The 14942-nt window shown below is 35.9% G+C and overlaps 1 protein-coding gene across 6 annotated transcripts in view; it reads left to right on the top strand.

Annotated features, from left to right (window-relative positions):
• The window catches only part of MAP7D3 (MAP7 domain containing 3), an 83587-nt gene that overhangs the window by 43952 nt on the left and 24693 nt on the right, over positions 1-14942 (top strand). For 3 of the 6 annotated variants that reach the window (XM_074206808.1, XM_074206809.1, XM_074206805.1), the window contains 3 exons: positions 2521-2666; positions 7190-7317; positions 7628-7893. In XM_074206808.1, coding sequence (XP_074062909.1) covers positions 2521-2666; positions 7190-7317; positions 7628-7893 — 540 coding nt within the window. The remainder of the gene's footprint in view (positions 1-2520; positions 2667-7189; positions 7318-7627; positions 7894-14942) is intronic. The other 3 variants (XM_074206810.1, XM_074206807.1, XM_074206806.1) reach the window with 2 other exon arrangements.

Raw genomic sequence — 14942 nt, 5'->3', positions numbered from 1 at the left:
GCGCCAGCTATAGATGAAACAGAATGCCTTGCTTCAGTCAGTAAGCAGTGATTGAAGCACATACTGTGTGCCCAGGCTCTGGAATTTCAAAGAAAGAGAAAGGATAGTCCTTGTCCTCGTAGTCTAATGAAGTTTTCATTTTTTTTTCTTTAAAGAAAAATAAAGAGAAAAATACAATGAATTGCTCTTTATACCATTTTAGTTAGGGGAGGAAGACTAGGAAAAGTGAACTCTTTGAAATTCTACTGAGACTATCTCAGGTGTAGGATATATGTCCTCTAGAGTTTCAGAAACAGCTGGGTATAGCATAAAAGCCCCTCAAGGTACCTGATCAAAAATGAAGTGCATTAACGTCTTTTGTTCTGATTGATTCTCACCTCTCTCAGTTTCTCTTCTCTGTCATTCTTCACAGCCATCCTGCCTTTTATGTTCTCTGTTACAGCCCTTTTTCTCTTTGCTTTTTGTTGCTTTTGGTGCTAGTTAGGACATAGAATTCTAGTGCTACTGCTGGTGTGCTTGGAGTTTATTCAGCCTTGCTTTGGCCCACTTGTTCTGATGCTTCAGCTTGTTTTGAGCCAATTATGTGTCCCTGATTTTAGGTCACTTTTTTTTTCAATCTAATTACCTTCCTTTTTTGTTCTGGAATATTTCTAACTCTCTGCTTTAACTTAGCATCACGCCCAAGACAATTGCACAATTTATTTGACCTTCTATAGTTAGTCAAAAACTGTTAGGAATACCAACAGGCGACCTTTGGTTTTCCTGTAGCAAAAAAATATTGTTCTGAAAGATTGGAATTTTACTTCTGTAGAATTTTGTAGATATTTAAATAAAATGCTTTCTCCACCAAAGTTTGATGGTCAAAAATCAGGTCTCCTTTTAGTCAAGATTTTTTTTCACAGGAAAAATAAACATGCCAAGCATTTATTCATGGGCTACTTTGTGCAAGGTGCTGGGCCTGGGGAGTCAAAGACAAAAACAAAACCATCCCCGTAGGCATGTTCTAGAGAACAGAGAATTATTCAGTTTGGCTAGAATATTGAATATATGGTGAGGAGTGCTATAAAGCTTGAGGGGCAGATAGGTGGTACCAGATTGTGGAAAGCTTTCCATGCCAGGCAAAGGAGATGTATATTGATTCAGAAGATACCATAAGTTTTGGAGTAGAGATGGCAGGACCAAGTTTATGCATCACTTAGAGATAATGGTCAGAGATGAAAATGGAGGGGAGAGTTAATCTGGGTAGTCCTATTAGGTTTTCATTAGAAATGGACAATACTTTAATTGCCACATGTGATAGTTTTAACTTAGATTTACTCTTCTGTTCCCTTGGATTGAAGTTGAATTATTTTGGTAACAGATGAGCAGCATCGTAATGCTTTTTTTTTAAAAGTCATAGTTTATTATTCATTAAGGAGGTTCTGGTCAGTATTTGGAAATAGGAAGACATCAAGTTTACTCATTCTTAGAAAAATATCTCCTCTTTGTCTTATCAGCTAGCTCAAAACTGTTCAAATGTTTTGATAAGGAGAATTTCAAATATTAGCACTATTTGTATGCCAGGATAAGTTATTTGAAATGATTTGGCATATTTAATGGATCAGAGTTGTCTATCGTTTTTTTTTTAAAAATGATGTGTCAATGACCTTATGTTTCCAGAGGCTCTGCCAGTGAATAGAGTGCTGGGTTTTCATAAGGTCCTACTCAGCTTGAAAGGATTCAGGTACCAGCTTGATGGGGGAATGTGTGTCTGTCAGCTGAGGCTCAGGTTCACTAAGTTTAGAGAGGCCACTGGATGATGAATATTTTTGGGCAAAACATCTCATTAAGTCAATTACTAAAGTGTAGAAGACTTGTATGCTACTCCACAACCATGATCACACAGAAACTTGAAGAATTGGAGAACAGTAAAATATTGGAATGTTTTGCTTAGTTAGGTTACAGCCAAACTTGGAATTATTTCTAGGGTATGATTAATTTTTTTTGTTTTTTGTTTTTGTTTTTTTCAAGGCAATGGGGTTAAGTGGCTTACCCAAGGCCACACAGCTAGGTAATTAGAAAGTGTCTGAAGGCAGATTTAAAATCAGGTACTCCTGACTCCAGGGCTGGTGCTCTATCCACTGCACCACCTAGCCACCCCGGGTATGATTAATTTTTCTGAAAAAAATGTTTCAGTTACTTACAATTTATAATTTTCCCATTGGCAAGGTGATTCTGAAGTAGTATGACTGAGCAAAAAATAGCTATTGCATATAGACTTTGGAAAAGCATCTTATTTTTATCTACAGTAAATCGACTGTTGTTTTCATGGTGTCATTATTCTTAGTGTTGCTTTTGAAATATTAATTGCCTGCTGATCGTGTCTCATGTTTATGACACATTTTTGGTATATGCTTCCTGTGCTGTTGCGCGATCTCTGTGGTTTCTAATAGACACAATCTTTTTCTCTTTTTTCTTTTCCTATTCTTAAACTGTGTACTTGGCTATCTGTTTTGTCTTGTCAAATTCCTAACTTTATAGAATTTTACATCTGTCCTCGTTCAGCTGCCACCAGTACTATCAGCCACCCACAGCAGGTCTCCAAAATGCCCATGCGCAGCCGTAGCATTGACAGACCGAAGACTTCCACAGTAGTTGTTTCAACAAATGCTACAGGTTCTACACAGGTTTGTTATAAATTTCCTTATATTGATAATGAGTATTTTTATCTCGTAAAATATATATTTGCATAAATCTTTATTGAGATGGTTTTGTTACATCTTTTAATGTGCAATATGATTTCCAAATAGAGTAAATTTTTAGTTATTAGTGCTGTATTTTGCAACAAAATATGGATAATTCAAATAGTTTTAGCCTTTAATTTAAATTTTTCTTCATTCCTCATCCCTTTTTTTTAGTTTTTGTATGGAGTTAAGTGGCTTGCCCAAGGCCACACGGCTAGGTAATTATTAAGTGTCTGAGACCGGATTTGAACCCAGGTACTCCTGACTCGAAGGCCGGTGCTTTATCCACTACGCCACCTAGCCGCCCTTATAGATTCATATCTTTTTTTTTTTTTAGATTTTGCAAGGCAATGGGGTTAAGTGGCTTGCCCAAGGCCACACGGCTAGGTAATTATTAAGTGTCTGAGGTCGGATTTGAACCCAGGTACTCCTGACTCCAAGGCCGGTGCTTTATCCACTACGCCACCTAGCCGCCCACCCTCATCCCTTTTGAAAAAGGGATTCAAATGCTGGCCATTCTGGACTTCAACCAAATTCCCCTACTAATTGTGAGGGAAGTTGCATGGAGAAAGAGAATAGCCAATAAATGAATAGTGAAATGACCAAAAGAAATCATAGTGGTGATGATGACGGAAACTAATAATATACTGTGTACTCATCCTTAAAGAGTTAAGAGTTGGCAGAAGGCTTCATCTTTATGGAAATATGAAAATGTATTTTATATACTCCATTATGTTAACAATGGTTGTGTCTTTTTACTTAAAAGCTGGATACCTACTATTGCCTTTTAGGTCTTGCATATGTGACCTTTTCTTCCATTCCTCTCTATATCTGAGAGAGACACATACAGATCCAATTTTTCACTGTGACCTTTCCATTGCATTTTGATCCCTTCCTGGAGACCCTACTCTAATCATCTCATCTTCCAGCTCATCTCTTCTGGCTTTTCACTTCAGTAACAGTAAGCCTGGTATGTGAATCTCTCTTGGACTTTCCTTCACTGGCAAATGACCAACTGGGCCTTTTGGCAGCCAAGCAATACTTGCTTTATGGCCACATTTTAAGGCTTTTAGCTTCATTTATACAAATAGCTGAAGTTTGTGATGCAATACTTTTTGACTTTAACCATAATTTAGGGCTTATGCTTACAGCATTATAAAGATTTAGGACAACAGGCTATTTGCATTTTATCTGGAAAGGAAAAAGGTTTTGAAGGAAAATTAATGGTTCCAGATACATAATGAATAAATGCAGGTGTTTAAACATATTTAAAAATTCATTTTGGTAGTTTGAGGATATTTATTTTTATAGGTTTATTCTTTTTAAAAAAATTTCTTTATTTTTCCAATTACATGCATAGTTTTCAACAAACTTTTTGTAAGGTTTTGAATTTTATATTTTTTCCCCTCCATCCTCCCCAAACAGAAAGCAATTTAATATAGGTTCTACCTATATAATTATGTTAAACATATATCCATATTAATCAGGTTGGAAAAGAAGAATTAAATCAAAAGGGAAAAAATCATGAGAGGGGAAAAACATAGTACATAAACAAATGATAAAAATTGAAAATAGTAAGCTTTGGTTTCATTCAGACCCCATAGTTACTTCTTTGGATGTGCGGATTGTATTTTCCATCACAAGTCCTTTAGAATTGTCTTTGATGGACGGCTAGGTGACGCAGTGATAGAGCACCGGCCTTGGAGTCAGGAGTACCTGGGTTCAAATCCGACCTCAGACACTTAATAATTACCTAGCCGTGTGGCCTTGGGCAAGCCACTTAACCCCATTGCCTTGCAAAATCTAAAAAAAAAAAAAAAGATATGAATCTATAAGGGCGGCTAGGTGGCGTAGTGGATAAAGCACCGGCCTTCGAGTCAGGAGTACCTGGGTTCAAATCCGGTCTCAGACACTTAATAATTACCTAGCCGTGTGGCCTTGGGCAAGCCACTTAACCCCATCTGCCTTGCAAAAAAGAAAAAAGAATCGTCTTTGATGATTGTACTGCTGAGAAGAACTAAGTCTATCATGGTTGATCATCACACAGTGTTGCTATTGGTGAATACAATGTTCTGGTTCTGTTCACTTCACTCAGCAACAGTTAGCTTTATTCTTTTAAGGTGACTTTGACAACTTGAAAATAGTGTCAGGAGCTTTATTTTCAATGAAAATTCTATTATCCAACTTCATAAATTATGACTGAATTATTGAATTGACCCTTTACTGCACTGAGCCACTCTTCAAAGCTAGTCATAGGGGTGGCTAGGTGGTGCAGTGGATAGAGCACCAACCCCAGAGTCAGGAGTAGCCGAGTTCAAATCAGGCCTCAGATACTTAATAATTGCCTAGCTGTGTGGCCTTAGGCAAGCCACTCAACCCCATTTGCCTTGCAAAAAAAAAAAACTAGTCATAATTATTATGATTTCTACTTTTAAAAGATGAACTATGTTTCTGCCATTATATTGGAAGCAAATAAGGAGAACAGACAACTACATTGACTGACTAAAGGTACTAAACACTACCTGTTGGAAGTAAAAGATTCCTTCTTTAAAACTAATAGAGGATTCTTTCTGCATTATCACATCTTGGTACTAGATACTCTCATATTCATGAAGAAACATGAAGGTTTGGCATTTAAGAAACTTTAAGTATAGCCTTTTTATGCAGATGGAATTTTTTTAAAATAAATTTTTACTGATATTTTTTGCTATCATCATGATTACACCCAGTGTTCCTTCTCCCTATTAGAAAGCTACCATATGTCACAAATACTATTTTTTAAAAACAGAAAAAAGGAGATGGGAAAAATATCATCACACCTAATCAATGCACTGAAAAGTCCAAAAATATGTGCATTGTGCAACAGCTGTGGACCTCCCATCCCAACAAACGGGTGGTTTGGGGGTGTCCTCTCATCACATCTCTTCCTTGAAGTCAACTTGAATTTTATATTTTTACCATATTCACTTGATTTGTGTGTGTTTAGTTCTTTCCATGTACATTGTTGTAGTCATGTATTTTCTTACTCTGCTCTTTTCACTCTACATCAGTTTATATAGCTCTTCCCATGCTTCTCTGTAGATATCACATTTATCATTTAATACATTAATATTCCATTTCATTAATGTTCCACAATTTGACTATTCCCTCATCAATGGGGGGATGAAGAGAGCAATTTATCTACATTGTTTCCACTTCTTTGCTATCACAAAAAGTCCTGCTATACAAATATTTTGGTATAAATGGAGACTTCTTATCATTGACCTCCTTGGGGCATGAGCTTAGTAATGGAGTCTCTGGATCAAAGAGTATGGCCATTTTAGTCACTTTATTTGCAAGATTCCTACCAAATTGCCATACCAGTTCATTGTTCTACCAACAATGCCTTCGTGTGCTTTTCATTTCACAATCCCTCCAACATTGATAATGCCATTTTTGTCATCCTTGCCAAATTTGCAGAGTGTGAGGTAAAAAAGCTTCAGAGTGTTTTGATTTGTATTTTTCTTATTATGGTTGATTTGGAACATTTTTTCATGTGATTGTGAATACTTTGTAACTCTTCTTTTGAGAATTCTTTGTTGATATCTTCTGACTTCTTTCTGTGAGAATGGCTTTTAGTCTTGTGATTATTTGTTCATTTTTTATGTATTTTGAAGACCAAGCCTCATCAGAGATATGAGACATAGATTTCTCCTTTGACTGCTTCTCTTCTTATTCTAGGTGCCTTAATGTTGTCTGTGTGAAAACTTTTCAGTTTCATGTAATAAGTACCCAATTTTATCTTTTGTAATTGTCTCTTTCCCTTGTTTGATTAAGAATATATCACCTACCCATAAGTGGTATATGATCAGTTTCTCTTCTAATTTTTTAATAGTACGATCTTTAATATTTAGTTGATAAATTCATGTAGAACATGTAGAAAGTAGTACAAAAGGTGTTGGTCTAAATCTAATTTCTGCCAAATTGTTTTCCTATCAGTTTTCAGCACATAAGGACTTCTCTCCTAAGAAGTATGTGTTTTCTGGTTTATTGAGTACAGGGTTGTTAGTGAGTTCCATTTTTTTCTGATTCTCCTTCGACTAATCTGTTCCATCAATCTACCTTTCTTTTTTTAACCAGTACCAGATGGTTGTAGTTTGACGCCTAGAAGTCCTATTCCTCCTTTGTCCATACCACTTTTCATCATTTCCCTTTTATAGTCTAGATAATTCTATTTTTCCCAATTAATTTTGTTACTATTTTATCAAGTTGTTTGAAGCATCCATTTTTTAATTTGATTGATACAACATTAAAAGTGTAAATTCACTTTAGCAGAATTGTCATTTTTATTATATAAGCATGGCCTAGTCAAGGGCACTAAACATTCCTCTAGCAATTTAAGTTGTTCTTAGGTAGAAGTATTTTTAGTATCAAAACAAAGCATAGGTATAAATTTTAGAGATTTCTCATTTTGTTTATCCACTCAGAAGTCAGAGGTGGATAAGTCTGCACCAACTCAAGCTGCAAGACGAACTCCATCACCATCTCTATCTACCCGTAAGAGATCACCATCACCTGCTAATGTTAAGCGTCCTCCATCTCCCTCAACATCAAGGTAAGTAGCTAATACTAAATTGTTCCTTGCCACTTACTTTGCCAGAATAAGTTAATTTCCCTGTTTTATAATTTGTAAAATGGAATATATGATAGCATAAATTAAATCTATTTTCGAAGGTGACATTTCAGGATTTCAGAACTAGAAGGGTCCTTAGAAGTCATTGAGCTGAACCAATTATATATAATATTCATGTTATGTTCAAGCCATATTTGGGAAAAATGTAGCCTTTTTCAGAATAATACCACTTCATGTTTGTATAGTGCTTTATACTTACCTTTCTTTAAAGAAATCATTTCTTTTTCCTCAGCAGACTAACTCATAGAAGTCGTCCGCCTTCACCTGTTACATTAAAGCAGCAGCCATCACCTCCCACCTCTGTTATAAAACCAACTTTTAGACCTGTCCAACGTCCCTTGATCACACCAGCTGTTATAAATATTGCCAAAAAGAATAGACTAGTTGAGACTGATAGCAAACCAAAGGACATATGTGAAGAGGACAGAAAACAAGAACATCGAATGCCACCAGCTTCAGAGAAAGAAAAGGTAGCATCTACTGGAAAGACCAAAGAAGGTATGATGATCATATTAAAGTTTCTTGTGGTTAGGCCTTAGTTAACTGACTTATTTTCAAAATAGTTAACTGAATTCCCTGCACTCAATAGAAAAATGATACTTATCATTTGATGCAATATGACATTTCCTTTATGCCATCTTGAGTTCTCAAAAGAATTTGCTCTTCTAGCTCTCTGTAAATATTGTTAATGAAGTTGGATGTGATTTATTATTATTAATAATAAAAATAGCAGTAGCAGCATTTATATAACACTTTAGGTTTGTTTGTTTTAAGTCTATCTTGCCTGGGCTGAAAGTTCAGGGGCTACTCATAATCCTTTTTCTCTCACTGATCAGCGTGAGAGTTTTGACATCCTTCGTTTCCAACGTGAACCAGTTGTGCCACCTTGAGTTTTTAAGAAGTGTTTTCCTCCAAGTAATTCTGTGAATTAGTTATGCAGGTGTTATCCCCATTTTACACATGAGGAAACAGGCTTAGAGAGTTTAAGGGAACAGTACAGGATCACCCTTACAGCTAGTAAATTTCTAAGGCAGCATTTGAACTCATGTCTCCTGACTCCAGGGCCGGTGCTCTATCCACTGTGCCACCTAGCTATCCCCTTTGACCACTTCTTGAAGATGATGTCAGACTTAAAATATTTCTCAGAAAGATTTTCTGGATGCATTACTTTTTGATGTGCACAAACTTACTTTTTATGTTATCAGACTCACCTATTAGTTCTCAGCGAATTTCTTCTGTTTTTGCAGTAGCTGGGCATTTTTTACCTCTACGTGATTATGAAAGATATTAACACCTTTATACTTAGATAAGTAAATGCAAGGCGATTTGAAGCAAGACATGACCTCACACCTAGGGGCATCAGGAATATTTCCTTTGAGATATGCTACCAGAACTGAGCCATGACAGAAGCTAGGAGATAGAGGTCAAGGGGAAAGCGAGGACTTGGGGATAACAGAATGTCGAGTTTGGGGTACAGCTAGTTGGTCAGTGTGCCTTGTAGATTAGTGGAAGGGAATTAATGACAAATAAATCTGGAAAGGTAGGTTGGAACCAGATTGGGGACAACTTGACGTGTCAGACTGAGGAATTGCCTTTTTTTAATCCCACAAGCATTAGGGAGCCACAGAGAATTTTGGAACAAAACAATGATGTGTCAGAATGTGTCAAAATACTAATCTGTGTGTGCCATTGATTACAGGTTGGAGTTAATTTGATCTATTGTTCTGTATTTTAGAATGCTTTGGTTATTGAGTTATGTTGACCTATATTTTAGATAGTTTTAATAAATGGCTCTTCATAGTACAGTTTGAGACGAGGAAGTCCACAATCCCCTTCTTCCTTTTTTGCCTTAAAAATTTCCATTGATATACTTGACTTTTCTTCCATATAAATTTTGTTATTGTTTTATCTTATTTCATTATTCCATTATCTTATTGTTACTTTTATTGATATATCTCTGCTTTCTCAAGCCTTTTTCTTTTCTTATGTGGCGGTAGAGAAGGGGTTTGGGAAATGTGCATTCTCTTCTTTCTTTGCTCCTGCCTTAGCAGTCCACAAACAAACTCTATATTCTTTAGTAGGGGAACCATACATTGGACTTCCCTCAAACAGGCCAGAGGGTAGAAGTTTTCTTAGGCTCCTGTCATCCTCTTGGGCAAAGATGTTTTTTTAAAGATTTTATTTTTTTTTGAGTTTTATATTTTATTTATATTTGAGTTTTTCCCCTAATCTTAGTCCCTCCCCACCCCCACAGAAGGCAATCTGGCAGTCTTTACATTGTTTCCATGGTATACATTGATCCAAATTGAATGTGATGAGAGAGAAATCACATCCTTAAGGAAGAAACATAAAGTATAAGAGATAGCAGGATCAGACAATAAGATATCAGTTTTTTTTCTAAATTAAAGGTAATAGTCCTTGGTCTCTGTTCAAACTCCACAGTTCTTTCTTTGGATACAGATGGTATTCTCCATTGCAGATAGTTGGGCAAAGGTTTTTAACATTTTTTTTGTCCTGAATCCCTTGGTCAGATTGGTGAAGTCTATGTTTCAGAATCATGTTTTTAAATGCATAAAATAAAATACATCAAATACAAATAACAGCTAGCATTTTATTTAAGTTTTTAAGATTTAAGAAGCATTTTATGTAGTTCTCATTTGATCCTTATAAATAACCCTTTGAGGTAGATATAATTATCCCTATTCTATAGATGAAAAAACTGAGGCTGAGAGACTATGGTTCTCAAGATATTTTTTAAAAAAGTTCACAAACTCCATGTTAGGAACTCTACCCTAGATGAAATTTTGCTGCATTAGGCCCCTGACCTGATATCTAAGCCTTCTTTTCCTTTGATTTCTCAACTGAGAAATTAAAGTATTGAGTTCTTGTAGCTTTCAGATTCTATTTTAACTTTTTTTCATGAAAGCAGATATGATCTTTCTTTATTAGGGTGGCAAGTGTGAGCATACCTTTGACTTTCTTCTTCAAGACATGATGCCTAGAACTCCCTGATTAAACCTGATCAGAAGAGGACCTTTCCCCTTCTCAAACAGATTCCTTGCTTCATTACATTAAAGGATGGACCTTCTTTCTTGCCTTTATACTTAGGGGTCTAAGTAAATTACCTTCTAAAGTGCTTTTTTCCCCCCTCACCTCCCAATAGTAACCTACTTTCAAACTAATCAAGGAGATCCTGAACTATATCCCTTTGGTGGCAGTTAGCTATTTGGTAATATTTGGATGGTAGATGTGACAGGGGCTTAGATACTTAGGTCTTTAGTACAGTGTAATGTAAAGTACTTCACTTAGGAGTCAGGACACCTGAGTTCTATTCCTGACACTGCCTATATAATTAGATGATCTGATCTTAAGCAAGTCTCTTCTCCTACGACCTCAGTTTCCTTCTTTGTGATATGATGGTACTTGCTTAGGTGATTTCAAAGGCCCTTCCCAACTGTGAATTCTATGATTAAACCTTCATATTTTCATCTAAAGGGATGATTATGCTCCTGGCTGCCAGCTGCCAACACTCAGAATTCTCTGTGGGCAGTAGCAGCTGCAATAGAAGCATTTGCCCACATGAACCACTGCCTCTTTCTTCGTGGCAAAAAAAGACTCTACAGAAAGAGAAAAATATGTGATTAAAGATGCAAAGTGCTATTTAATTTTGAAATGAATGAACTATAAAACCTACAAAGCAATTTTCGGGTAGAATGCTTTTTTGTTTGGATGAAGATAAGAGTTTTGTTGAAATTGGCCTTCCAGCAACTTTAAAACTCTGTCAAATTATTCTGCTTGCATTTTCTGCTTTTTTACCCTACATCAGAAAATTGCCATTTTACCACATTTTCTATTTAATTGACCCTGACAGCAGATTTCAATTTTCTTCCTTTCACTTAATCACAATTTCTTCATTTCACATTTTTCTGATGACTCATAATGTCAGTAGATTCCCAAGTCCTGACATGTCATAAGAAAAAAAGATCTTGGTTGAATTTGATTAAAGGAAATCTCTATCTAAAAAATAAGGGAAGAAAAAATGATTAAATACTCTAAACATAGAGATAAATTAGCCTGTATCAGTTATTTCTTTATATATTCCCTAATCCCTTCATTGAATCTTCCATTTTATAACAAAGAAAACAAGTTAAAATCTGCCAAGAAAATGACAATCAGCATATATAACCTTCTGGTCCTATAGTCCTTCATCTCTTTACCAAGAGATTGGGAGTATTGCTCATCATCTGGATTCCACAATTTAAGTTGGTCATTTCAGGTGTGCAACTTAACTAAATGTTATCACTCCATAAGTTCTGGGAGGCTTTGGAAGGTTTTGGAATATTAAGCAACTCAATATATATAATATTATAAAACTGTTGCTTTTTGCATCCTATTTGCTCAGGAAAAATAATTCATTTTTTTATAGCACTTGAAAGTTTTCAGAACACTCTCCTAACAATAGCCCTATAAATTCAGATTTTAATTATCCCATTTTTACAGATGAGGAAACTGAGGCCCTAATAAGTTAAGTGAATTTCCCATGATCATACAACTTGTAAATGTTTACCCTGGGATTTGAACACAGGTCTCCTGACTCTTCCTTTCCAGAGTTCTATCATCATCCTCCTCCTCCTCCTCCTCCTTCTCCTCCTCCTCCTCCTTCTCCTTCTCCTCCTCCTCCTCCTCAGTAGGAGGCATTTATTACCTACCCTGTATAGGACATTATGGGTATGGTGAATTAAATATTACCAGTGTCTTTGCATATTTTAAGGTCTGTCAAATAGAAGGCAAATTAGACTTGCTCTGCCTGTCTCCAGAAGGCAGAATTGGAAGCAATTGATAGAAGTGCCTATTTGATTATTTTGAACTTTTTGCATAGTATTAGAGGTAGAACAGAATACAAAGCTTTATGATTTATCACCTAGGTCAGTGAATGCAGTACTGATGTAACCCTTCTGTTGTTTTTAACTTTGGGTCTGGCACTTCTTAGAAAAACAAATGTTACCAATTCTGAGAAATAACCTCAGGGAGCTGCAGTACACAGTATGGAGGTGGCTGATTAATTTGTGCCATGGCTGACTTTGGCCATCTTCTGGGATCCTGAGGCAGTCATGACTTAACAATAACAAGCTGGAGTGTGATTGGTACCCACTGTGTAGAATTCCCTGGAGTTTGATTAGTTCTGTTGCTCTGAGAAGAAAATGTTGACTTAGGAATCAAAAAGATTAATAGAACCTGCTGGATATGAGAGTATTGCTATCTTAGGACTTTTTATTGCTTTATCTTCAGAATCCCAAAATTTCATAGTTGGAAGGGACCTGTAACTATTCAGCCCTATCTGAATAAAAATCCTTTCCATGTGAGCCCACCAGTGATCCTGTAGCTTCTACTTGAACTACTTCATTGATAGGGCAGTTCTACATTGGGGCAGTTTTTTATTGTTAGGAAATTTGAGCCAAAAATCTGCCTCTTTGCAATTTCTACTCACTAAACCAACTTCTTTCCTCTGGAACCCGACAAAGCAAGCATCATCCTGTGAAGACAGTCATTCCCTCTAATTCTTCTGTTTTCTAAGTTAAGAAGTTAAACTACCTTTTAGTTCCTTAAGCCTATCCTCTTTGGGTATGGTGGTTAGCCCTCTCACTATTTAGAACCTAGGTCATTGTCCCAACTTGTTCAGTATCCTTTGGATATCTAAACATAATATTCCCCATATGCTGTGACCAGAAGCATGACCTCTCTTCTTCTAGATGTTAGATCTCTCTAAATGCAGGCTACAGTCCCATTGGCTTATTGAAGTTCTGGCCATTTCCTGACCATGCTGATTATTCTCCAACCATTGTCCATCTCTTACATTTAGAGCTAGCAGGGATTTAGACCCTAACCCTCATTTTACAGTTGAGGAAACTGAAGACTGAAGAAGAGAAATAACTTAACCCATTGTCACATATATAGTAATTGAAAGAGCCAAGGTTCAAATCCAGGTTTTCTGATTCAAAATTTAGTCTTTCTCTGCTCTAGTATATTGTTCTGCCTTGTTACAGTATTTTTCCATTTTACTTTGAGCTAACTCATATATAGTTATCTCAAAAGAGATGTTTTTATTAGCTATGAATTACACTTTGGAGAAAGTTGTTAATAATTGACAATGGGATTTGAATTTTTTTTGTTTTGATTCAAGGGCAGGTACCATGAATCATGATTCCTACTCTCTTGTATGTATTTTTTTCATTTTACTGGTTTCATCACCTGCTTTTTAAAAATTTTATTTATTATTTCCCCCGGTTACATGCAAAAACAATTTTAACTTTCATTTTTAAAACTTTGAGTTCTGAATTCTCTCCTCTATCCCCTTCTCATTGAGAAGGCAAACAATTTGATAAAGTCAGGATTGTCCAACTTTACTTCTGATTTTTTTTGAATTTTAAATGAAATATTTTATTTCAGTTTAGTTTTAAAAATCAGGTCAATTTTATTGGGTTGGGAGTGGGGAGAACAGGAAATGTAATTTTAGAAACTTAACCCCCCCCTTTTTAAGAAAGATTTTATTTATTTTGAGTTTTATAATTTCTTGCTCCATTCTTGCTTCATTCAGTCTGTTAGTGTTTACATTGTTTCCATGATATACATTGATCTCAGTTGAATGTGATGACAGAGAAATCATATCATTAAGGAAGAAAAATAAAATATAAGAGATAGCAAAATTGAATAACAAGATAATAGATTTTTTTTCTAAGTTGAAGGTAATAGTCTTTGGTCTTTGTTCAAAGTCCATAATTCTTTCTCTGGATACAGATGGTATTCTCCATTGCAGATAGCCCCAAATTGTCCCTGATTGTTGCATGGATGGAATGAGCAAGTCCATCAAGGTTGATCATCAATCACCCCCATGTTGCTGTTAGGGTGTACAATGTTTTTCTGGTTCTGCTCATCTTGCTCAGCATCATCAGTTCATGCAAATCCTTCCATGCTTCTCTGAATTTCCATCCCTCCTGGTTTCTAATGGAACAATAGTGTTCCATGACATACATATACCACAGTTTTCCAACCTTACTTTTAAAAGTTTTTTATTGAAACAATAGACAATATATTTTATTTGCCATTTTAGTGAGAGCTCTGCAGTAGTTCGGCTTTGTTTACTAAAGCGTTTAGTAAATCCACAGGGAGCTGCGTATTGGACAGCCCCAATATAGATAATTACATGTATAGTCATGCAAAACATTTCCATATTAGTTGTTATGAGAAAAAAAACAGACCAATAAAACCCCTCAAGAAGAATGAAGAAAGTAAAAAAAGTATGCTTCAATCTGTATTCAGAAAGGGACCATCAGTTTTTTTCTCTGGGGGTTGGATAACATTTTTCATCACAAGTCCTTCATGGTTGTATTGTCATTGTATTGCTGAGAACAGCTAAGTCATTCACAGATGATCATCTTAGAATATTGCTGCACTTTGTTATATTTCACTTTGCATCAGCTTATGTAAGTCTTTCCAGGTTTCTCTGAGAGCATCCTGCACATCCTGCACTATGGCAGAATAGTATTCCA

Source organism: Macrotis lagotis, chromosome X (assembly GCF_037893015.1).
Source record: "Macrotis lagotis isolate mMagLag1 chromosome X, bilby.v1.9.chrom.fasta, whole genome shotgun sequence".
NCBI classification, from domain to species: Eukaryota; Metazoa; Chordata; class Mammalia; order Peramelemorphia; family Peramelidae; genus Macrotis; species Macrotis lagotis.
Note: the sequence above shows the minus strand (reverse complement) of the source record. Positions and strands in the feature narration are given on the sequence as shown.